We start from the raw sequence: 25,724 nt of genomic DNA on the forward strand, positions 1-25,724 counted from the left end.
AATTTCTAAATAGAAGATTTGAAATCTAAAGATTTTTTTCTAAATAGGTTTTATAATAATTCTCTTGCTTTATCTATACCAGTGTACACTGGACACGGTGTTGCAGATTACACTTAACAATTAATTCACAAATTGCTAAACAACGAGACATTGAATCACTTAGAGATTGTGGTCATTGATCCCAATGGTTTTGTCTTGGAATGCAGCAGGCCACAGGCAATGGAAGGGCAGAGCAGTTTTCTGACCAGTTAATCTCATTATTTAATCATTATCATCTACATGAATACGGCAATAAACTTTTCATGGAAATCAGAAAATACTTTTTTTCTGTTTGCTAAACCCTGTTGGGTAGGGCACAAAATTGAGTTCTGTTACAATGAACGTGAAATGTAGAAGATTATATTTATGCAGAAGAAAATATATTGTAACTTAAAAATGATTTAAGACTTGGTAAAAGCAAACAGTTTAGCTTGTTCACATTACTAGAGAATCTTAAACATTCTGGTCAATTTTTTTCCCTGAGAATAGAAGAAATGCTTATTAAAGAAAACTTGTGAAATATAGAAAAGTATAAAAATCATCCATAGTCTCATAACTTTTCTGATAATTTTATGAAATCAGAAATGCCAGTAGTGTCTAAAAATAATTTCTTTTTGATCAAATTAAGACTAAATAAATAAAATATATCTTGAACACATTCTGAGTTAAAATTTTGTTCACTCTTGAAAACAATTCATGATATTTTATACTTTTATTCATGGAGGACGAACATTTATAGTGATTAAGGCTAAAATCAAATAATTTTCTACTAAAAATATGCAACTGAGAAGAGACCCTATTTAAATTTCCTGATATAAAAGAAAAAAACATTTTAATCAAATGAAATTTTTCAAATGTTTGATTTGGCCTTGTGTTTTTACATTGGAACAAGAGCAGGAAATGTTTTCATTCTTAATCTTTCAACTTCAGCCTGCAGTATTGAAATCTGTTCAGCTTGTTTTTTTGAAATATTTATTAACTTTTGTTGTTGCATCATGTTTTCATATCGTTCTTTGGCAATCTTTTCACAAGTCAGTGTAGTCCCTATCCCAAAAATGAAAGAGAAAGGAATTAGTTGGATTATTATTTATACTTTCAGATATAAAAATAGCACTCAGAATCAATTAAGCATGTGGAAGAAATGCTGGTAGTTTATAACAACTATAGATTTCAGGAATATTGATTACTTTTAAAGAAACTTATAGTTAAGTAAAGAAAAAAAATGCTTACCCAATGCATTACAGATATCTTTTCTCTCAGAGACAGCCACCAACTCTTCTCGTAAATTGCAGCTTAGGGTATAATTTGCTATATCTTTTTGATTGCTGAACCTTCCCAGTTTTTTTAGTAGTTTTTTGCAGTTTTCCACATTTTTTTTGTGGGTCTGAAATGTTTGTTTCCATGACACCCCATGAAAGTAATTTTGAAAAAATATATATTATAAGGATGTCCTTAAATTTAAAATTTATTATCATCATCAAGATATCATCTTATTGCCATATCTCTAGTGCTTAGCATAATGCTTGCACATGGTAGGTACTAAATTATTTGTTGATAGATAGAATATGTTAATATCAAATTTTAGAAAAAATCTTGTAATTCTTAAAAATGAGAAAAGATAAACACAGAGCTTTGTGATTACTTTGTTTTCATTTTATATATGGTACACAATCAAAACTGAGCATTTGTTAAGTAGTTATGAAAAAACAAAGCCTTTACAATGACAAAGCAAGACTATCAGCCCTTCTATTACACAAATCATAATGGGAAATTTATGTATACTCAGATATCTCCCAAGGGGTTAATTCTCATGTTAAAAGAAATGCTTCAGTCTACCAGACCCGTTTTGGTTGCAAAGACACCATTCAGGGACATCTAATTACATTCTAAATATCAGTAAAGGACCAAGATTTTTTTCCGTTGTGTTCAAATTAATGATTTGGAACACTATTATTTTGTTCAAAAGAATTGCAACTGTTGGGATTATAATGATAAATATCTTTGAAACCTACCTTATCTAAAACAGCAATGGTTTGCTCCATAATTCCAATTTGAATGGCAATCATAGTATCATAGTTCGGTTCTGTTAGATACTTTGAGAGAAGAAAAAAAACACCATATATATAAAGACATTTTTCTCTATTTCTTTCGATAGATAACTTTATAAAGATTATCTTAGTTTTGAAAGTTATTGTTTTCATAAAAATTATCCATCTAAGTTAAGATTGATTTGACTTTTTGTGCCATAATATTTACTTGTATTGAGCCAGTGATATTCTCACCTATATGTTAATAATTACGAATGCCTAGAGTTTATTTTCTCATTAATTCATTAATTCACTTATTCAATTTACCAAATATTTATTGCCTCATTTGAGTCACTATTAACAGTGAGCCAGTTAAAGACACTGAGGAAAATATGAAGATAGATAACATGACCTACCCTTAAGAAAAAGAGAACATGTAGAATTGATTAGTTGACAGAAAAAATATAAAGTGACATGCAGATTCAAAGGTGGTTTGAGATGGGATGTGAATTCTCTGGACTGGGGAAATCAAAAGGCTTTATGGAGGAGGTGGCATTTAAGCTAGACCTTGAAAAATAGATAGATTTGGGATGTAAAAAAAAAAAAAACAAACGAGGAAAGATATTTCAGGTAGAAGAACTAGGCACAGACATAGAATCCTAGAAACCGTAATCAGTTTGGTTTAAGAATACAGATAAATAAGAGGAACAGTGGGAATGAATTTGAAAATTTTGATTGAAGGACACTGAGCATGCACCTAAGGATTTCATAATTCATTTACCAGATAAGAAGTGGCCATTTTAAATGTTTGAGCAGAGTAGTAATGTTATTAGAGATGAATAGGAATATTAACCTGATAGTGGTATACAGGATAGATTAGAAAAGAGAAGACCTGAGGGTAAGAGACCAGTTAGGATAGAGCTATACAACTGCATGGGTCACAAAGAACTGAAGGCAGCAAATGCAAATTACTGAGAGAAAAAGACAAAATTCATAGACACATTATGAAATACTACTGGTTTAGAATAGGCTCGATATCACAAAGGCTTCTTTAAATATTGGTTGAATGAATAAATACATTAATGAATGAAATTAAAATTATATAGTGGGGTAGGGAGAACTTACCTTTTGACGTTCTCTTGAAAAAAACAGCATCTGAATATCCCAAGCCTTCTGATTTAGATCTTCCATTTCCATCTCCATTTTCTTATGATCCCACTCAATCTGAAATATTCCTTTGTGGACATCTTTACTTTCCATCATGCTAGCAATTTTCTTTTGTCCTTGAGTCTTAAAAAAGAAAGGTACACTCTGATATTCATATATTATGATTTTGCATAGAGAATAGAACATTTGAAGCTGGATGCTATTATTAGAAAATACTTGGCTCACAGAGACAATTTTATCTTCTTTTATAAAATGTACCAAATATTTTAAAAAATTACTTCATGGGCAAATATCTGATCACTATAAAACATGATAGTTACTAAACAGAAGGAATAGAAGATGCATTTGAATGACACAGACGATTTACTTTATATGTCAATGGTTAGGCAGGAATTCCTTTTGCCATCATCAATCTGCCAATCTGTATGCATTTGCACAGCTATTCTCTGCCCTTCTTCCTGATGCTATAGATAAACTGCTGAAAACCGAAGATAAAGAGAAAAATCCCAAAGGCAGACACATTACATTAAGGGAAACAAAGATAAAAAAAAAAAATGTAGTAGGCATCTTGTTAGAAACTCTGTAAGCCAGATGAAAATGAACACCTTTTCATGGAAATAGGAGAATAATGGAAAATATTTAGTATTGCTAGTGATGTTGATTTTTTCTCCTTAGAAAATGATAATTACCCGAATCACAGAATTCAGGTCTTCAATTATGTTCTTGTTGATGAGAATTGCATCAGAATACTCCATCAGTAATTGGAAATTCTCCAGTTCTACTTGTCCTTGTTTAAGGAGAATTTGGATTGTCAAATTCAACTGGAATTTTACTTTCTCTTCCTGTAATCTAAATTAAAAAAGACTTCAAAGTAAGTAGTTGTAATATACTTATATTTCAAATTTCACCTATTATCTGAGATTATAAATCTAAACTTAATTTTCCTTCAGATGAAGGAAAATGTGCTGGAAATTAATGTGGAAAATATTTACCCAATGATGACCTTTCCTAGAGGTTGCTATGATACTGCTTCTTATGATATGGAATTGCACTCAGGCTGCTCAAAGAATGGTAGGGACAGAAATACATTCATAAAGTTTTAATTTATGATGAAAACAGATTAATATAATTGTGATCATAAGTGGAAGAAAATAGAGATGCTACCCAATAACAAATCTATTAAAGTTCTGACTATGTATTGACTTATGATATTCTATTCACAACGTTTAATCTGTATGTTACTTATCAAATCTATTTCTGGGTAATTCATATTTCTCCTTATAGCCCACACCTGAAATTGATGTATATTGTTGCATTTGGGAACATCAGAGAAGTATTTATCAATGCGGCAGTAAATATGTCCTATAGTGAAGCAACAGTTTAAAACAGTATCCCAATCACTCAGCAAGATATAAGAAGCTCCCCTGAAAAAAGAGATTAACTGGTTTGATGTCTATGTGGAAATTTCTTGGATATCTGCTTAATTTTTCACACAGTAGTCATGCGACTTGAGCCCCAAAGTACTTAGCAGCAGAAACAAATTGTATTTTTATGTGGAAGGAGATTAAAAAACACTAGGATTTTGCCAAAACTTGCCTATTCGTAATAATGGAGTAATGGAACATGTAGGTAAGTTCCATTCTGAAATAAGCCATCATGTAACAAAATGCACTTTTTCAAAGAGAAGTTATAAAGCCCAACAAGATAGATAAGTCTCTGCAGGCGTAAACCCGGGAGGAGGCATTCTTCCCCCATGATAATATACCTAACTTAGCCCTAGCTTAAACTTTGAATATATGAGTGAAAGGTTCAAATTACAGAACGAGTTCACGGAACGCTTTATCAATGTCCTGTTGCACCTGCTCGTCCTCCTCAACTCTCCTCCGGAGGAAAGCCACCATTTCCATTAAGCCAGCTGCTTTCTGCTTTACCTGAAGAGACCAAATCACAAGCATTTCAGAACATATGGAGCTTTAGAAATAGAAGCAAACCAATTTTTAAAACCTTTAGAAAACATACATCTTTTAACTTTGTTACAAAATCTCGATGACCCCATCTTCCTAAGAGATTAATAAAAATTTAAATCCCTGCCATTATATAATATGAGATACATAAAATTTACATGGTACACATTCCAAGAATAATTTGAAAAGTATCTAATTTGCTTCTTGCTAAAAATCAAATATACAAGCAACTATAATTTTTCTTACATCTTATTTAAAAATTTGTTCTTATAATCTTAGCTACAATTATAAAATCATAGACACTTTAGCAAAAATATGCCAGCCTGATGCATGTGGCACTGAATTTAGGGACTTTAGGGAGCAGAGGCAGGGGGTGGTCAAGAAGTACCACCAGGAAGGATCCTACTCCCAATTACATACACCCTTAGCTTCTTATCCTTTGCTACATTAAAAAAAAATATTCAAGCAAAGCTATAAAGTTGGTTCTGGCGAAATATAATTCTAATCTATACAAAAAGAGATGAGGACTACTGAAAACGAGAGCAGAGAGGAGAAGGGAAGTATGTCTCCAACAGCGCCATCCTGGAGAAATACGATGTGAGCTATAATACAAGCCACAGATATAATTTTAACTTTTGTAGTAGCTACATTATAAAAAATAAAATTAAACAGGTAAAACTAATTTTACTAATAATACTTTATTGAATACAATATATCCAAAACATAATCATTTTAACCTGTAAGGAATATAAAAATATCGAGACATTTTGCATTATTTTTTTAAATTAAGTCTTCTAAATCTGTGTTTATTTTCACAGCATATCTCAATTAGGACTAGCCATATTTATTTCAACTAAACAATAACTACATGTAGCTAGTGACCATCATTTTGAACAGTGTGGGTCTACATAAGCACAGGCCTATACTTAGCCCTCAATAGCACTAAGATTAATATTTTATTTCATCAACATTATTATTAATATTCCTACCTACTAACCTAGCAGGAAAACCTAATAATTGGCTTTTCTGGAAGTATTGCCATCATGAACTATATATTTTATATATTAGTACACTAAATGAAATTAAATGTTATTACATACCTTCTGTTCATTTTCTACTTTCACTCGTCTGGTCATGCAGAAATGTTCCCAGACCAAGGGGTCCAAGCCTTCTGGCATGTTATTAATATTGTCCAAGTCATCCATGGCTTTCATTAACTGGGCATAGGCCTCTTTATTCAATTTCCCAGATCCTGGTCGCTCTCCAAAAGGCACAATACTGGCCGTATCTGACTGTATTTTCTGTTTGTGAATCCTGGTATTATCAATAAAAGCCCATCGACCTTTCATATTCTCACACATATGAAAAAATCAATGTTAAGTAATATGACCTTTAGCATACTTATGGCATTGCGTGACACTTTACTTTGGCACTTGAGGACAGGTGGGTGAATTATTCCAAAGAGAAAAGCACCTACTTTGACCTTCTTCCATACTCTCCATATCCACAGACAGGACCTCGGCTGGACTATAGATGTCCCTAACTGTTGTCAGCATTAGCAAATTTACTTACCTTTGTGACTAACTCCATGATTTCTAGATTATGTTTGATTGAAAATTTTAGAAATCTGAATTTGAAAAAACTTTTGAAAATCAGCAGGAATATAATTCTAATGCTACTCTCAGTATAGCAATCAGGTATTTTAGAACTTTTGGAATGGTTATTTTCAATCATTTATACTGGCATTTTTTGAACTTTGTCTTGAACACAATCACGTGAGCTGCTCTGTGGAAAAGGGACTATGGTTACATAAGTCTGAAGAACACTGCTTACTCTGTTTCTTGTTTTTGGAGATTCAAAGGCCAAAAACAAGTTTTGAGAAGTTCTTCTCTAAAGAAAAACGCTTAACTTTTTTTTTTTTTTTAACACAGTGTTTCCCCAAACTTAGTTTTTCTTGGAAGCCTTTTACATGTAATTCCAATTCAAACCACAAGGGACCTAGATTTGCTGGAGCACATCTTAAGAAAAACTGTATATAGATCTGTATACTATCTATGTCTTAAGAGGAAATACTTCTTATATAAAAAAAGAACCTACAATTGCACTATGCTTACCTACTTATTTTTAAATAATAGAAATAAATTATTATTCTTTATTGCCTACCTTAAGATATAAGAATAATTATTTTTAAGAAAACTGAGTAATGATCAAGACACTGAAAATTTTCACATAAAAGATGTTAGACTGAATATTTTTTTAGGGGAGAAAGCTAATATCTAATAACACTCCTGTTTATTTACAAACTTTTTATCATAAACATGATAGCAAAGGAGAAACAAACCTTGGTCGGCGTTTAAAAAGTTTGTAGAGTATATCCACCTGATGACTGGGAATTTCAGAAAATTCCTTTTTAAAGCTGCGATCCAGAACCTAAGGGCAAAGAGATCATTGCAAGGATTGCAATCTTTTCAAAAACATCTTATTTGTTGACAATACCCTTTAAAATATAAGGTTGTATCACTTTGATTTTTAAAATTCATGAAAACTTGGTTTATAAAGTAGATTTGTTGCAGGGTGACTACTCACTGTGCAAAGATTCCTCAAAGACTTATTTTGAATAGGAATGAAAAATATTATTTCATATAAAAGTTCTTAGAAAACATTTAGAACTGAAGTTTCAAAAATAATATTTACCTGTAAAACACATAAGATACTTGAATCTATTCTTATTCTACTCCATTCCATTCCATTCCATTCCATTCCATTCCATTCTTTTCCTTTCTTCTTTATGCTTTTCTATTCTATTATTTTCCATTATAAAACTTTTGGTCATAGTCTACTAAATTGAAATCATGACCTATTAACAGGGCCTGCAATCTGAAGTTCTAAAAGCCCGAACGTCTAGATGATCTCTTTCACATTTGTGCAAGAGAAAGCTTAAAAAGTTTATAAAAAATTATTTTACTCAGTGATTTTCAGAAATAAACAATGGCATAAAATGATGTTCACCTATAACTGAGAATTATAGTAGGAGAAAGCTCTATGAGGAAATTAAATTATATTCCCCAAATCTGGGCAGCAACAACTCTATTGCATTGGCGAGTGGGTAAGACAATGGCTCTCACTTTGTCTTCTGCCAGTAAGTTGTCATAATGTTCCTTGTACACATCGAGGTCTTCTCTAGATTTCCGGATGGCATCTGAAGTCTGGTTCTATAACGATATTAGGAATAGCCAGTTGGAACTGGAGATTTTTCAGGATAAAACAAAACAAAACAAAACACAACACTGAGATGCTAAAAAAGAACAAGGAATGTCCTAGTACAAAATAAATATGTCAGTGAACTATCCGTTGCAGATAATATTTATAGAAGAAAGTAAGCCAATTGGAGACTTTGAAAGAACAAACGTCCGATGACCTCTTTCTGAGTATAGCCAACTCTGTACATGAGTCTGTAAGTGACTATGGGGGATGCTACATTCTTGGCAAGGCAGTGTGGATGATGAAATCACACAGGCGTGGGAGTTGCCTGGACCTGGATTCTGAGAGACTGAATATATAAACAGACAATGGCCAGGTCATATATAAAAATGGAACTGTGATTCACAAACTCTGTAGTGATTAGCCCCGAACTGTCAAAATTTAGACAATAACTTTCGGCTTTCCTAATTTTTGCCACAATTTCCAACTTAAGACAAACCAGAGAAAGCCAAATATACTCCCTAAACCAATGGCATAGGTTGCCTGGTTTCTAAGTAACTTGCCCCTAGCTACCATCAGTGTGCACCTGAAGCTCTTTCTTTTTATTTTAAAGCTTTCCCTTCCCTCTGGCTGCCTTTAAGTGTCTGCCAAACACAAATATGGTGGCTGAGTCTCTTACTATACTGAGCTCTGAATAAACAGTCCACTTATTCTCATTTGGAAGGTCTTTGTTTATTTCCACAGCTCCAATTCCTGCTATATTGCACACTAGCGGGTGACCAGCCTCTTTGAGACAATCTCTGCATCTGTGAAGGAACTCTAATACCCTGAAGGGTTGTACTTAGAAAGTGCTTTGCGGAAGCTGTTTTATACTCTCAGCAAAAAGTAAGTACGCATGTCATATGTGATACTTTGAATCATTCACTCGTAAGTGTCTCTTATTAATGTCACCAATAAAAATAGAAATATTTTGAAAATTACTGTGACAAGTATTTAGCCTTCATTGTCTCTTTAATGAAGCATACTTGTTCATGCTCCTATTTATTAGATAGTTTTTAAGAATATGACAACTTTTTATTCTTACTTATATGATTAGTAAAACTTACGGTTATAAAAGATCCAGAGAGAACAATATTCCCTACTGAAGAGTTTGCAAATGCCTTAAAAGGTTGTATGTCTTGTCCAAGGTCCCACAGCCAGGCAGAGATTAAAAGCAGGTCCTTTCAACCATGAAGCTATATGGCCTCATTTTCTAAACCATACGTCATATGAAAGGTATATGATTCTTTTGACTAAATGATTGCAAACGCAGAATAACATAACTTTATTAACAGATTGAGATGGATGCTTTTACTTAACTCTGGGAGCAAAGTTGCAGACAGGGAGCTACGGAACACACAGGTGAGTTGGAAAATGGAAGGAAGGAAGGGTCTAGGCATCTGAGCTCTTAACAAGGAGCATGTCTATCAAAAAATTCTTGTACTTAGATATCAGATACTATATTTACCTTCTCCTCCTGCTTCCTTGCAACATAGTTGTTTAGGAATGCTTCTCTGGAGTTTATTTCTTCATCCAACAGTAAAGAAAAAACAAGGTTATTTATTTTCAATTCTTCCTGTAGGAATATTTAAAAGGGAGGAAACAAATGATCAATAATCTTACCCAAGAAAGAATTTCCTATTGAGAGTCACAGACTTGGCACTGATCAAGCAAGTTTAGGACATACGAGCAATAAATTCCTTTTAAGAAAACAGGGATATAAACTGTTAAAATAACTGCTCAGTTATTTTACCTTTTTCATCTTTTCAGTGTGAAACACATACATAAAAATACATAAAACAAATGTATAGTTTAATGAGTTATAAAGGCAAACGCCCTTGTCGTCAGCACCCAGTTCAAGAAACAACTTTGCCACTGCTGGAAGCCCCTTTCCATGTATCCTCATCGTATTCTCAGTCCCAATAAAAACCATTGTCCTGATTTATAGTAATCACTTTCTTGTGTTTCTTTACAGTTTTATTACTCAAGTATGTATTTCCAGGCACTATAGTATAACTTGTCCATTAAAAAAAGAAGATCACATTCTTAAGTCTCTTATAATCCATAGATTCCCTTCCATTCCTTTCTTTTCCTTACATTTATTTGTAGTTATTTACAGCTTCACATAATCTGGGTTTTACGAACTGCAGACTTATGATGAGTTTATCAGGGTCCTTCATCCCATGTATTTTGTGAAAATTGGCACCTGGATCAGAGATTTGATCAGACCCAGATTTGGTCCCTTTGGCAAGACCATAGGTATTGATCGGGAGACATATAATATTGGGTTGTCTGCCTTTTGAGAGTTGCAAAGTGGTAATATGCTATTTCTCTATTTCGTTTTCATTTATTAATTGAAATTCTTTTTGTAAGAGGTGCTTCTCCTTATTTGCTTTTTGGTTACCTAGTGGTATAGTTCATATAAGAAGACAGAAAAACTACTTGATGCTTTCTCTTTATCAGTTTTTAGATGATGCATTGGTTGTTATCCTCTCAAAGTGAACAATTGGCATTTTTTTCTTTTTAAAATATCACAAATTCATAAATTAAAAAAATTGATGGGTTTTAGTTAATTGCAATTATTATCATTGTTGAATCTTAACTTGTGCCATGTAGGGCAGCTGTTAGAATTGGCTCCTGAGTCCTTTTGACATCACCTAGTAGTCTTCAATAGCTTCTTCATTATCTTTATTTGAAAGATGTTCTAAGCAGATCTTTTAAAAACAACCGCTTTCTTAAAATGTAATTCACAGTCCATATAATTCACTTATTTAAGTTGTATAATTCAATGGTTTTAGTATATTATGCAACCATCGCCACAATTTCAGAATATTTCCTCACTCTGAAAAATAAATCCTTTCATAGTCATTCATATTTCTTCCCACACCTCCCGGAGGCTCCCTGCCTCTGCCCCAGGGCAACCACTAATTAACTTTCTGTCTCTATGAATTTGCCTGTTCTGGACATTTTATATAACTGGAATCATTCAATATGTGGCCCTGGCCGTCTGGCTTCTTTTGCTTAGCATGTTTTCTAGGTTCATCCCTGTTGTAGCATCTGTTACTACTTTTATTGCCAAATAATATTCTACTATAGGGATAAAGCATATTTTACTTATCTAGTCATAGCTGTTGGACATTTGGATTGTTTCTATTTTTTGGCCGTTATGATAAACGTTGCGTTTACGACTAATGCTGGGGAATTCATTCCCAATCTCCTCTCACCTGCATACATTCTCTTTCTGCTGGACCAGTCATTATGTTCTATGGCAGAAGCGGCCCCTCTCCCATGGCTGCAGATCTGCTGGGTCCTGGTAACAGCTCCCTTCCCTTGCCTCGCTGGCTTCCCATTGTTTCTAGTCTCCACGCCTTTCGCCACTCTCTGCTGTTTCCCTTAACCCTGCCTATACCTCAGTAAAGAGTCCCTGCATTAAACTCTCTTAAATGTAACCCTTTGGGTGTACCACTTCTTGGGTCCCTGAGGTTACAGACATCCTCCTGGAGGTTCCCTTAACTACTCTCATCTTTTTTTCATTGGCCCCTTGCTTTGGTGAGACATATCTTTGAATAGCTCCCTGAGAATGGGTGCATATAAATTTTTGAGACCTTGCATTTCTCAAAATGTTATTATTCTTCTCTTATACTCAGTTAATAGTTTGCCTGGGTGTAGAACCCAATGTTAGGAATAATTTTCTCTCAAAATTTAAAGCCTTCACTCCCTTGGTCTTCTTGCTTCTAGTTACACTTCATTTGTATTCTTACTGATTTTTTTCATCTGATCTTTTGGGCATGTGGATTATTTATTGATTTAATGTACAGGGTGAGTCTAGCCCTTTTCAAATAGCTGGAGATTCAGGGATAAACAAGACAGACTCAGTCTCTACGATCATGGAGCTTATAGTCTTGAGAGCATGAAAAGTAGCCTCACGAAAAGTAAAATCCAGTTGCGATAAGTAATAGAAAGTAAAAGAACATAGTATATAAAAAGAAAATCTAACCTAGTCTTAGGAACTAGCTTTTAAGCTGGTACCTGACAGACAGATAGATATAGGCTAAGATGCAAAGAAGTTGGCAGAGAGTATCACTGGCAGAGTTGGGAGGAAGGACGACACTGGTGTGTTCGAGGCACCTGAGGAAGGAGTGTGGCAAGTGAGTGAGAGGGCGGCACAGATGGGGGTGGGGGGGAGCCAGGGCCACAGCCTGCAGGATCCTGGGGCCAGGAAGGGTGTTGGTCTTTAACCCCGTAACACTGAGAGGCCCTGGGGGCTCCTTAAAAGAAAAAGTCATGTAAGTAAAACTTTTATTTACCTGGTTGACAACCATCTCTGCCTTCACTCTCCTTTTAAAAAGTCTTTTCAAATGTTCGTCAAAATTCTGTGTGCTCTCTTGGATTGAGTTTTGAAGTTTCTTCAATTCTGCTTCTAATGACTGAAAGGAAGACAATCGCAAAGTTAATGTTTAGGAGCATCAAATGCCATTCCTAGCAAGTGGTGTTTACATTTGCCACGAGGGTGGGCAGGTGGCCAGCAAGTCCTTTGAGGTGTTCTGAGACCTCTGCCCCCTAAGGACTGGAGATGTTCCCACCTTGATTTGTTTACTATACTGCGAGTCTGAGATTTTTGCTTAAAAAAGATTACACTGGAAAAAAATGTTAAAAATCACTGGTCATGGCTAATGATACAGGCAGCAGTAGGCTTAGTAAAATGAATTACTGTAACTCTTTCTAGAATGGATTTTTTCATGGATTTTTATTTTTTTATCTTAAGGAAATAAGAAGCGAATATATATATACTCTTTCTCATTTTCTATATGGTTTGTCCCTCCAAAGGGTTCTACATCGGAGGGAAAGTCCCACCCTCTTTATAAAAAATTCCACCAGGACTTAGAGCTAAGCACACAGTAGTTAAGTGAAAAGCTATAAATTTATATTTTTTTAAGGAGAATAATACCTATAGATAAATTCTAGACATATTATAACATATGATTTTTATCTTTAATTTTTTTGGTCACTTTTAAGTTTTGACACAAGTTCAAATTGACAGAAAAGTTGTAGGAACCATGCAAAGAATTCTCATATACTTTTATCCAATTTAATCAGTTGTTAATATTATGCCCAATTTGCTTTATCGCTTGTTCAATATTTATGCTCCTCCCCTCTTCTCTGCTCCTTCTTTATTATTATTATTATTTTAAATTGGGAAGAGGGAAATTGGAGACAGTGAACATAAATTGTTTTTGAAGTTTTTTGAGAAGATATTGAGTAATGGACTGAGAAGAAAGTGGGATCATGGGAGTTTTCTTTTCTTCTTTTGAAATAAATTCAGACTAACATCAAAGTCACAAGAACAGTAGGACGAATTCCAGAATCCCCTTCAAGGGAGTCTTCTTTTTCTTTTCTTTTTCTTTTTGTACAAGATGAGAGATATATACAATATATAAGATTACAACAATGTGTCCATGCTGGTGGGAAAAATCCAATACAGAGGGAAACAACGATGATGTCAGAAATACCGGCAAATTGCTGGAGTAACAATTTTGAATGTGTAAGATGGGATGGATCTAGTGCACAAGTGGAGGACCAGCTGTGGGTAGATGCAAGGCCATTTCATCCATAAGAAACAGGCAAGGAGAGTCTATGGATTTGGCACAGGTTGGTGGGATGTTGTAGTAGAAGAGTAAGGAAAATCTCTTCTAGTTGCTTCTCTTTGCCCAGTGAAACAGAAAATAAAGTGAGAAGGAGCTGAGGGGGTCAGGTGTTGGAAGTTCAAGGATCTAGAACATGCGAAGTGGTCCTGGGCCATAGACTGGTCCTGGTCAGTGGCCTGTTAGGGACTGGGCCGCACAGCAGGAGGTGAGCGGCAGGTGAGCAAAGCTTCATCTGTATTTGCAGCCACTCCCCAGCACTAGCATCATCACCTCAGCTCCACCTTACATTAGATTCTCATAGGAGCACTGGTCCCTGGTGCCAAAAAGGTTGGGGACCGCTGCTCTAGGACCTTGCTTCTTAAAGTGTCAGCTCACCAGAAGCAGCTGTACTACATGGTTGCATGTCAGAAAGCTTGGGATGCTTCCATTTCCTCAGAATATCTGAATCTGAATCTGAATTTTTAACAAGGTCCCCCAGATAATGTGGACTAAGCTAGTGGGGAAATGGAATGAAAGCACCATATTTTTCTTTACCCACTGCAGGTGCGGGTGTGGGTGCAGAGAAGGCCAAGTACTGGGTTTAACCAAGGCTGCTAGGTTTTATCAGGTGAGTATGACCAAGGCGCAGAGAAGTGGGGGTGTAGGCAGTGCACTGTCTTATAATGTAAGACCATGGAGTAAATGCTACCTACCACCTTATCTGTATTCTTGAACTCTCTTGGAATCTTTGCTGCATTCAGATCTACTCAGTTTGGCTTTCAGGTAAGTACTATGTGAGGATAAAATGCAAGGGCCCTGTCAGGGGACTGCAGTGAGTAAAAAGAGGGACAGGTTAATAATAGGTTCCCAGGAGTTGTTCATGAGATACAGCCTCTCTTAAGCTGGCAAAATGTCCTGCCTCAGATGATGGTATAATTTTACTTTCTTCACAGAAGAATAAATATTATGTATTTGGTTGTATACCAAAACCTTTTATGCCCCTATTATAATTGTGAGCAATTTTACTGTGGGAATGTTTCTTTGTGCTGGAAGAAGATAAAAGGAGAATAGCAAAAATCTCGAATTAGAACTGTAAAGCACGTGCTGCACTGATTGTGCCATTCTCTCACATTCTTTCCTTAAGTCTGAGAACAAATCAAGCAAGAGTAGTACTGAACTCCAGTCGGTGTAGACAATATAGAGCAGTGCCTTGAGCATACTGTAACAGGTATTCATCAAACATTTGAAGACTGAATGGAAGGTAAAATGAACCGCAACAATGTGGGAAATGTTAAAATCAATCAGAACTTAAAAAAAAAGAAACATTGAAAAATGTTCTTTTTGTTTTAAATTGTTCTAATTCTTTAAATTTATATCCACCTACTTTCCCAAATTCTCTTGAGTATTTAAGCTGAAACACTATCCCTAAGCTACTAAAGACACTGAGAAAATCAAGAACAATTAATTTGAAAATATACTGAAACAAAACCCTGGGTATGGTAGAGTATATTAATTCTTTGTTTGCTCTTCTGACCTTTCTATACTTATCTTTTTCTTCATTTAACTCCTTGACTCTTTTCTCATAGTCTTTGAATTGCTTTTTTTCCTCTTCAGACCAAACAGCATCAGGTTTTGCCATGAAAGCAGGTTGAGAAATCACCTGGAGATGGAAATAAAAGCATATATCTCAAACATAAATGTAACAACTGTACAACAAAAGCTCAGTTATCATCACAGTTTAAAAAAAAAAAGTCCTTTAACAGGGTACAGTTCTTCACATTGGCAAGACAATGACCTGACACTTTGACCAAAAGATATAAAAAAAAAATGTTACGACTGTTTTTCTATGACTTAAGTGAGCATGGGCAGTTTGGAAGGTACCCAGACTCTTATGTGACAGGTTTGAAAGTGCGTGTTGATATATTCATACCTAGAACTATGCCTGAACTCCAAGGACACCTATATGTCAGGTATCAAAGAGAATGTTTCTTGGTGTATCTGGAGATTTACAGGTGCAGTGTTATCCCTGCTTTCTGTAGAGACAAAAACCAATGTGGTTGTTTGGTTTTGTTTGTTTGTTTGCTTTTTTGTCAGATTGGAAGGCAGATTCAGATTTCTTATTTGCCTGATGTGATATGTATATAAGGTACTGAGAGGTTGTCTATTTATTGCTGTAGAATTTTTAAAACTCAAGTTCATATAGCAAAAATGGTCAAATTTAAGTAACACCCTCCACCTCATTCCACTTTCCACACGGATGTCCAGAAATCTCACCATCCTCAAAATGTCTTCCTTCTTGACTTCCAGAACGCCTCCCATCATGTCCATCAGGGCTCGGTGCCTGGCATCAGCGCTCTGGGAAGGAGCCAGGGGGAGGGAGGGAAGCTGAGACAGAGATCTGACACTCTGGTAGCACCAGGGGCAGCCTCCCACCCAATGTTAGAATGATTGCATTTAGGACTGGGGAGGTGGGGCAGTGGTATGGAGTGGGGAAAGGAGGCCACTAGATTCCAGTGACCTCTGGCCATGACAAATGTGTCTCTACAGTGGAATTCAAGTACAAGACCATTCAACCAAATTAGGAACAGGTATCTCTAAATTCGGAAAGGAGGGTCTTAGGTACTGTTTGAGCAAAAAAGCATACCCGCATTAGAAGCCATTGCTCTATTTCCTGGGTCGCACTCACTTCTGCTTTGATCCTTTGCCATGGATTAACATATTTTTGAGCTGTAATCTGAAAGAGAAAATATAGTCTCCTGCTGTTATTCTTACAAAATTTAATCAAACTCTCCTTCCGAACACCAAGAAGAGGTTAGTAGGTATCAAGCGGATATAGAGACTATCCAGATTTCATAACCAATTTCCTATTTCGGAATGAAGATAAGGTCTAAAATGAAGGAGTTGGAAAAATAGATCATTATTTCTCTATTAGTTCTCTAAGTCCATCTCCACCGCTAAAGAGATTATAACAGGGGACCTGACTTAGATGAGGAGGGGAAGCAAAGAAATGTCATCTAAGGCGAATCCTACAGGATGAGTGTCCTGCCTGGGACGTTCAAGAAATTGTGAGAATGCAAGTGTGGCCAGACAGAGCAAGTCAGGGAGAGCAGCTGGAGGGAAGGGGGCCTAGGGTGGCAGTCAGAAAGGGCTTCGTGGGTGTTATTAGGAGTGAGAGGTGCAGCCACTGCTGAAGTTCAGCAGGGGAAGGACATACTGTTTGGTTTTAATAAGACAACTCTCCTGAAGTACAGGTACAGTAGAGTGTGGAGGCCCCAATCCGGAGTTTCTGTTTCTTTCTAGGCCCCGTGTCCCAATCTTCCCTGAACTCCTTGGGATTCATAAAAGAAATCATCATTATTACTGAGGCTGTGTCAACTGTTTTTGTTACTTGTAACCACGAGTGCTACCTAATACGGTCACTTCCAGTAGTGCAAACGAGAAGATGGATGAATAAGATCTTAGGAAAATGTCATGAGAAAGAAGAGAAGGGATAATGTAGCTTGCCAGTACCTCACTACTTCTCACAACAAGGGTTCTCTCTGGCTGCTCATGCTCATCAAATTCTGGTTGCCAGACCGATTCTTCTAATTCCAGATCTAAAATAATTTCTTGAATTCTTACATTTTTTTCCTTCACACGTGCAATTTCAAACTCTTTTTGTTTATATGCAGCATCAAACTCATTATTGAAAACAGTTTTTACCTTGTAAATGATATCCTGAAATATCAATATGTTATTGAAAACAAATTACATATTATACCTTTACTGGTAACATGATCCCACAGTTTTACTTTCCCTCCAAAATCATTTATGAGTTATCAGTAAATTAATTTTTATAAAATACTATTTATATTAAGTCATTTCTTGGCTCAGTAATCTACAGTGACATCTCATCATGGGTAGGATTAAGGCAACAACTGTTACAACTTACTTCCCAAAATGTAAGTTGTAACTCAATATACAGCTATGTTGATAAAAGCTGAAATAAGTGATAAATACTTGGAAGCTCTTAAGGCTATTCTCTCTACTTTTGCATATGTTCTAAGAAAAAAAAAAGCCACCATAAATATTTTAAAAGCAATATGCAGTATTTAAATTGGGAGATGTCTTTTCTTTGGAACCATGTCTGGGGGAGATGTGAGGAAGAGATGGCCTATAGTGGTTACTTGGAGAATCTTCCAGAGAAGCACAACCACACACAATAATCTTCCTCTGTACAGTCAGGTCATTCTCAGGTAGGAAGGTGACACAGGCTGGCTAGCAGAAGCAGCCAATTACTAAAGTGGCGGTGGATCTAATCGGATTGTCCTTACCTCTACTGATGAGTAGAACGTGGGTCAACTCAAAGTAGCCATTATTTTACTATCAGAGTTCAGTCTATCTTTCTATCCTACTGAAGATTAAAACATTAAAGCAGGGGGGGATAAACGATCTTAACAGCTGGTACCAGAAAATTTCTCTTGGGCTGAAATTACTTTTTGTAGGAAAATGCCTTAATAAAGCAACTGGAAAGTGAGACCCCGAGGGTGTGGGTCAACAGAAGCTGAGCAACAAGAGATAACTAAGCAGTTTTTAGTATAAATGCACAGGAATTTCAGAGGTTGAAGGAGAAGAGAAAAAGGCAGGAAGAGAGAGCAGAGTAACATGGCGGGATGCTAGAACTCAAATTGCCTATATGACTGAAGGACTTCCAAGATCAAGAATGGCTAATATTAAATTTCAAACTATTTGCATTAGTGCCATCTCAGTCACTGAATTTTAAAGAACCTTCAGTAGGCATACACACATGTGTTCTGAGACTGCCTTGAGGGATACTGCACCTTGGAGGGGAAATTGTATTTCTACAGGTTAAAGGGACAGATAAAGCAATCACATCTTGATCGTACAAGGAGGTTCTAATTGATATCTGAGTTACCTAGAAGATGGCATTCAAGGGTTTCTTTTATCTTTGAGCTTATGGAAGATCTGAGTAGAAGAATGGTTAGTGGTGTCTGCCAGTCTAGAGTATTCTTTGGAAAATCTGTTATCACAGAACTCAGTCCAAATGGATGAAAGTAACTCTTGAACACAAGCTCTGTTGAAATAACATGGAAACTAGCAATCTAGATATTTCTCTGTGTACTTTAAAGTTATCATTTGGGTAAAGGGAATCAAATATATGGTACCTGAAGGAAACAACTCTGGGGGGTAATCACACAATAGAATATATAGATGTCAAATTATAATGCACACCTGAAAATCATATAATCGTATTAACCAATGTTACTCCAATAAACTAAAAAAATAAAACAAAACACTATTTGATTGGCATTAGATTTCAATTCGAGCCTTTGCAAGACACCTCATGAGGATTTCTAGAGATTTTCAAGGATAAAGAAAAAATTGACCCACTTTCAGTAATATAATTTGGTTGATTTTCTCTTCTCTGGAATGAAGTTCCAGTTGGCTTGACAACAATGAGACATGAACCCCAAAATCAGTACTCAGACTGCCAAGCAGGTAATTGGGTAAATTGGTATCTTTTACTGCCACATCTTCCTCTTCTTCATCCTCCTCTTCATGATGCTTTTTAGACAAGGTCATTGCCGACTGAACCTCTACAATTTCCTTCCTTATCTAGGAAAACAAGAAAACATGACATGGAAGTTATGCAATAATAAGAATTTTCTAAAGGGCGATTACGTGAAAACTTAATTATTTCAACAATCATTTTAAATTGTTAAGCTGTCTTGTCAGCAACTAAATTCAAAGTATTGGATAGATCCTGAAATTGCTACAGAAGAGAGTAAAGCTTCAGGAACTGAAAAACTGTGGATAAACCAAAAGAGTAAAAATTGTTCTTGATAGTATGTAAAGCTGCATTTTGCTGTCAGGATGACAGCTGCTTGTAAATATTCTAAGTCTTTGTTTGGTACTTCGACATTAAAAGTATATCTTTTCCTCACATTTCACAAAAGAATTTGTTCATATAGGACTGGTGGATGTAGGTTAAGAAGAATTAAGTAAACCTTCATTTTATCATTCAGAAAAGGAATGGATGCAAGATTCTGGCCAAAGCAAAATTACGCCAGTATGGCAGTGGTTTGTTTTTGTTTTTGTTTTTGTTTTTTCTTAGTAGTTTTATAGAAACTGCTGCTTTATAAAAAAAAAAAAAAAAGATGGTAATTGCTTTAGGAAAACCATGATTCCATCAAAACAGATACTACTTAATCTTTGGTCAATTATCTTAAAATGTAATCCCTAGAGATAAGAGAAGATAAACAAAGTAGATGAAGACAACTTCTGATCAGAACGAAAACAAAACCTCAAATCTTATTTTAAAGAGTATATCCTCATATTTGAGAGCTAGCCAGTGTTGTGTAAGATACAGGCTTCTTGATTTGTTGTGTGGATTTAGCTCCTATATTCATTAGAATATATTCTACAAATTAAGAAGGAATGAAAATGTAAATACAAACAATATCTGAACTTATCTTAAATTGTATCCCAAGTCAAATCTATATGATGGAGACCTTGAAATAAAAAACACTTATGTGAACACATGAATATTTAAAATTATACTTTTAAACACTCTGTTTCAATCTTCTTTTGCTGTAAAACTCTCTTCACTTCTTTCAACTCTTCATCTGTGCGTTGTCTCATTGGGAAGTTCTCAACCACATAAGGGATATGAAAGCACTTGGGGAAAAAACACACACAAAATAAATTCATTTCAGTACCAGTCTGTGTATTTGGGATGGAGTAGGGAATGTTTTTCCTGATTAAAATTTATTCATAGGTTATTATGCATGAGTTAAAATTGAAAATGAAAATTTTCCTTAAAATAAGACAATGTATACCATTAGCACTGGTGTGAACTTTGTATAAAAATACTGTGCTTTTGTGAAGGGTTTACTTCTAGAGCAATGGTTCCCAACTAGGAATGATTTTTACTTGTCTTGTCTTCCTCCCTCCCCAGAGCCTTGGGGACATTTGGCAATGTCTGGAGACATTTTTCATTTTTACTAATATGGGTACTGGATGCTTCTGGGGTCCAGTAGCTTGAAGCCAGGAATATTGCAAAACATCCTACGATCCATAGGACAGCCCCACAACAAAGAATTATCCAGCCTAAAATGTGCAGCTCTTAAGAAATGCTGTTTTTGAGTAATGCTCAATCACATAAATGTAGGTTGATTACATACTTCATTATCCAAATTGGAGTGGGGGTAGCATATTTTAAAGTGAAAAGGACATTGTTAAAAGTTACTCTAGGACCACAGTCATAAAGTGGGACTTTTGGTCCCCCTACACAAACAGGAAATTTGTGTTGAGAGGAATCTCAATGAAAAAGCATGAAAAATAGGCCTTTAGAAAATGTAAGGTAGAAATGTGAACAACATTATGTTTAGTTTTCAATCTGTGTGGAAGGTGAAGTGGCCTTTTGGAATAGACAGATGTTAAGACCTGGATGCAGGTAATGTCACAAAGGAAAGAAAGAGGTGATAAGACAAATCTTAAGAGATGCTGGCTTAGAAGCACACAGGGCCTGAGCAGAGAGGGAAGAATGAGACAAGAAAAGGTGACACATCTAGGTAGAATTCAGTACAGAAGGAGGCAAGGCATGCTTTAAGTGCTTTTCTATGTATGGATTTTCTTCATAATATTTTTTAAAAGTTTTTCTGCCATGAGACTTTCAATGAAAATTCCCATTGGCTAAGGTGTTGTACCTGGAGTTATATCTGTTACCTTAAGAGCTCGACCTTTCACAGCCATTGAATTCCAGCATTCTTCTTTAATAAGTTCAGCCAAATATCCCTTGGCTAGGTTATACATCTCTGCATCCTTTCTTATCTTGAAGAACATGGATGAAGGGAAAAGTAAAAATGAAAATGTGGTCTCTCAAAAAAAAAAAAAATCTCAGTGGTAAATGCACTAAGTCATAGCTGCACATTTAGTGGTAGAATCTGATCTTCTCTCCACAACACCTGGTGCTTCTCTGCACTGAGATGCACTTTGGTGGGAGCACTTCCTTGTCTTTGAGAACCTTTCCTGAAGATTAGTCTGGAGGCTTGGGATTCCCTTCCTTGAGGACCAGGGTGTCAACACAAATACCTCTAAGGGCAGGTAGGTCCTACACATGAGCCAAGGTGGGTATGGGAACAATTGCACAGCCGTGATGGGCTGGATGGCTAAGACACATGTTATTACAGATCTGGCTGGTTAGTGCAGGGTGGCGAAGCAAATCCACTGTGCCAAGTCTTCTCGTTTTGTTAGGGAAATCTGAAATTTGTAATTTTATGAAACTGTCAGATATATAAATGTTGGTTTAATTTTTGTTAACACGTATTTAAAGTACCAGTTCGTGACCTCTGTCTTGTGGCCTTTACTGCACTTCATCAGTGGTTAGTAGGTCAGTAGACCAGAGAAGCAGGGTCGTGTAGTCAGACATGAGTTTGAAGAGAAAAAAATACTAGAGTGAGGATGGAGGCAGGGACCTAACCCAGATTCACTGCAGAGTGGTCCAGCTGGATGAGTTGAGAGAGCCCAGTGCCAGAATAGGAAAGGGCGTTCCAGGCCTGAGTGAAACCAGGACCAAGGAGAAGAGCCTGAAGCCTTGTGGGCAGATCCAGAGCACTTCCTGGCTCAGATCTGAGTTGTGGGTTCTTAGCCATGTGACTCTATTCCAAAGCCTATTTCTTCAAGTCAAGAAAACCATTATTTACCTTTTTGGATTGTTGTGACAATCGAAATAAATAGCATTTAAAAAGCCTCTAAATTGATGCCAATTTTCATAGTAAAGAAAAAAAAAAGGGATCATTTCTAATGGCTTCCTGTTGTACATTTAATAACAAAAGCCAAATTCTTTACTATGGTCCTCAAGGTCGTCAGAACCGGCCCCTGCCTACCTCTCCCACTTCATTTCACGAGGTTCTCTGCTGTCGCCTCATGCGCTACAGCCTTTCTGTTCCCAGAATTCTCCAAGGCTTTTCTACCTTAGGGCCTTTGCTCTTGCTGCTCGTTTTGCTCAACATTCTCCTCCCCCAGATCTTTGCACAGCCAGCTCCCTCTCTTCTTTTAGTTCCCAACCAAAATGTCACCCCTTTAAAGTGTTTTTCTTTGACCACAGAAGTAGAACTCCCACATCTATCACAGCATTCAGTTTGTTTTCATCACACAATATAGAGGTATTTGTTTATTTATGACCTGTCTTCTCCACTAGATTAGTCCCACGTGGGCGGGGACCTGTTTATTCATTGTATTCCCGGAACTTAACAGTAGTGCCTGGCATGTAACAGGTATTTAATAAATGTTGTAGAAGAAATGGATGGATGGATGGATGGATGATCATCCAGGTAAATTTTATCTCCTCGAATCAGTCTGTTGAGGTCCTTTTGGTCCTGACTCTGTTATCCAATATATTACCTCTCATTCTCAGCTTCATGTCAATCATGAATTTGACAAATATGCCTTATTTCTATATTTTCACCCCAGTCATTAATAAATATGTTTAACAGGACAGAGTCTGGAGCATATCGTTGGAAACCTCTCTCCTAGAGACATCAGTCAGGTAATCAGTCTCTTTTTCTACAGTTGTTTAATCAACTATAATCCACTTAAATGTCCTTGAATCAAGCTATATTTCATTCTTTTATTCAGAGAAAAAAAGTGCTTATACTTGCATACTCAAAAATTCAAATGTACTGTGCAGATTGAAAAAGAGGTAGCTTAAGAACATCCTGTGTAAAATACAATTAGGGCTTTTGCCTAAAATAAAATCAATATGTTTAAACAATGTGATGTGACTGTCACAAAAAGATGTAAAGGCTGAATTAATAGAAGTATAGTATTTAGAGAAGTGGAGGTTGGAGGTTTAAGTTTATGCTTTTCTCTAAACAGGACAGATAATATTTGGAATTCTTTTGTGGATACCAGACTCAAATATGATGAAATCAGATGAAAATTGTACAATGATAATGAAGCTATTGAAACTACATTACGTGATGGTCGTAGGAGCTAGATAGTTAGCAGAGACAAGAGGAGACACATAGGGGGCATGGTAATTGCCAATCTTCTCTAATCATTTTTAGAGTGGCCATAGAAGTGATGGTTCTCAAAGAATAGAAGAAGCAGTGAGCATAGGGAGAAAGATTTCAACCCTAATCAAGAAAGGAATTATTAAACCAGAGTGTCCAAAGATGACATGAGGTGGCTGAGGGGATTTCTAAAAATTTGATGGAAGGTATTTGGTGTGAATGTCAGGGAGGAGAGACAAACACCAGATATCAGGCTGGCCCAGATGCTCTTCTCTTCCCTAGTCCCCAATTCGATAATTCTCAGACTCATTCCATGTACATGCATTGGGCTTTCCTTCATCACATTGTGCTGGAAAAGTTTTTGTTTTATTTGCGTAATCCTGGAAAAGTTCTCCTTCCTATTTTTCTTTTGACTTCCTTCGTTATGGTGCTTAAATCATATTTTTCCCATACCTTTTCTATTTCTTCCTCACTTTCATTGTGAAGTCTTTCCAGTTCCTCAAGATCCAGACCAAATTCCCATTGTTCTAATTTTGCGATATTATCTACTGTTTCATTTTCTTCCATCATATTCATAACCTGAATTTTAAAATAGGAAAGCAGGGTGACAAGTAAAGAATTAAACTTTGAAGACATGGTTTTCTGACCTGGTTAGCAATCAATAAAAAAAAAAAGATGTTCTGTTTATCTAAATATAAGTATATCAAGTAAAGAATTAGGTTATTTGCTTATTGTGATTATTTAAGTTTTAAGGCTTAATCCTTAAAAGCTCATGCATCTATAAACAATAATAAAAATGTATAAATTCTTCACTTCATTGAATAATATTAAGAAATTACTGATATTTAGGTGTGCTAATAATATTGTGGTCATGTGTTTTAAGAGTTCTTTTAGAGATATGTACTTAATAAATTAAAAATGAAATAAAATGATATATAGAATTTACTTCAAAATAATCATGGGAAGGGATGGTGGACAGGGGTATAGGTGAAATAATATTGGCAATTGGGTTTATTAGATTATTATTCTCTTGCCTTTTATATATATTTGAATATTTCCATAATAAACATTGTCTTTGAAATTTTATAACTTCAAAAAATTCAGGGGCAAAGGACATACATTGCAATGTATGTGACGATCTCCAATATATAAAGAGCCTTTACAAATTAACAAAAACAAAACAAGCAATATAATAGGAAAAGTAAGGACCTCAGTTTCAAAAAGGTGGACTGGGAATGGCCTTTACACCTTTTTACCTCCACTCTAGTCCATAAAATTAAAAGAAATGTATAACAAATAGATAAATCCATTACTTCAATTAAGAAGAAAAAAAGAAAAAGGATACTTCAGTAGTATGGAAACTGTAACATCTGGAAAATGAAAATTGGGTGGATCTGAATGATGCATCATAGCCCCAAGTGCCCTGAGGACAATATTAAACAAAAGGTAGAAGCTACATCAGGGGTGAGGCGGTAACCTAGAAGTAGCTGGCAGAGAGATTTGCTGGAGGTACTGCATCAAAAATAAGCAGTGGAGAACTTGCATGTACATGTACCCCCACTTGGTAAGACTCCTTAGGGCCCAGCAGTAGTAACAGGGTGTTTTCCTCCAGATGGAGGAAATTGGAATGAATATTTGGGTGGGAGA

The 25,724-nt window shown here is 35.8% G+C and overlaps 1 protein-coding gene across 6 annotated transcripts in view; it reads right to left on the minus strand.

The window, feature by feature from the left end:
- Positions 1 to 633: 633 nt before the first annotated feature.
- Positions 634 to 25,724, minus strand: part of CFAP43 (cilia and flagella associated protein 43) — a 71,960-nt gene continuing 46,869 nt past the window's right edge. For 3 of the 6 annotated variants that reach the window (XM_016154453.2, XM_016154454.2, XM_016154455.2), the window contains 19 exons: positions 24,531 to 24,656; positions 21,790 to 21,894; positions 20,623 to 20,739; positions 19,453 to 19,677; positions 17,572 to 17,778; positions 16,706 to 16,795; positions 16,336 to 16,416; positions 15,596 to 15,721; positions 12,745 to 12,864; positions 9,906 to 10,013; positions 8,323 to 8,409; positions 7,539 to 7,627; positions 6,298 to 6,511; positions 5,052 to 5,164; positions 3,923 to 4,082; positions 3,192 to 3,356; positions 2,052 to 2,132; positions 1,270 to 1,423; positions 634 to 1,083 (listed from right to left, as the gene is read on the minus strand). In XM_016154453.2, coding sequence (XP_016009939.2) covers positions 917 to 1,083; positions 1,270 to 1,423; positions 2,052 to 2,132; positions 3,192 to 3,356; positions 3,923 to 4,082; positions 5,052 to 5,164; positions 6,298 to 6,511; positions 7,539 to 7,627; positions 8,323 to 8,409; positions 9,906 to 10,013; positions 12,745 to 12,864; positions 15,596 to 15,721; positions 16,336 to 16,416; positions 16,706 to 16,795; positions 17,572 to 17,778; positions 19,453 to 19,677; positions 20,623 to 20,739; positions 21,790 to 21,894; positions 24,531 to 24,656 — 2,535 coding nt within the window. In that variant the 3' untranslated portion in view covers positions 634 to 916. Of the gene's footprint in view, positions 1,084 to 1,269; positions 1,424 to 2,051; positions 2,133 to 3,191; positions 3,357 to 3,922; positions 4,083 to 4,110; positions 4,658 to 5,051; positions 5,165 to 6,297; positions 6,512 to 7,538; positions 7,628 to 8,322; positions 8,410 to 9,905; positions 10,014 to 12,744; positions 12,865 to 15,595; positions 15,722 to 16,335; positions 16,417 to 16,705; positions 16,796 to 17,571; positions 17,779 to 19,452; positions 19,678 to 20,622; positions 20,740 to 21,789; positions 21,895 to 24,530; positions 24,657 to 25,724 lie in introns of those variants that run through there. The other 3 variants (XM_016154457.2, XM_016154456.2, XM_016154458.2) reach the window with 3 other exon arrangements.

The sequence above is a fragment of the Rousettus aegyptiacus genome, unplaced genomic scaffold, assembly GCF_014176215.1.
Source record: "Rousettus aegyptiacus isolate mRouAeg1 unplaced genomic scaffold, mRouAeg1.p scaffold_m13_p_6, whole genome shotgun sequence".
In the NCBI taxonomy this organism is placed as follows: Eukaryota; Metazoa; Chordata; class Mammalia; order Chiroptera; family Pteropodidae; genus Rousettus; species Rousettus aegyptiacus.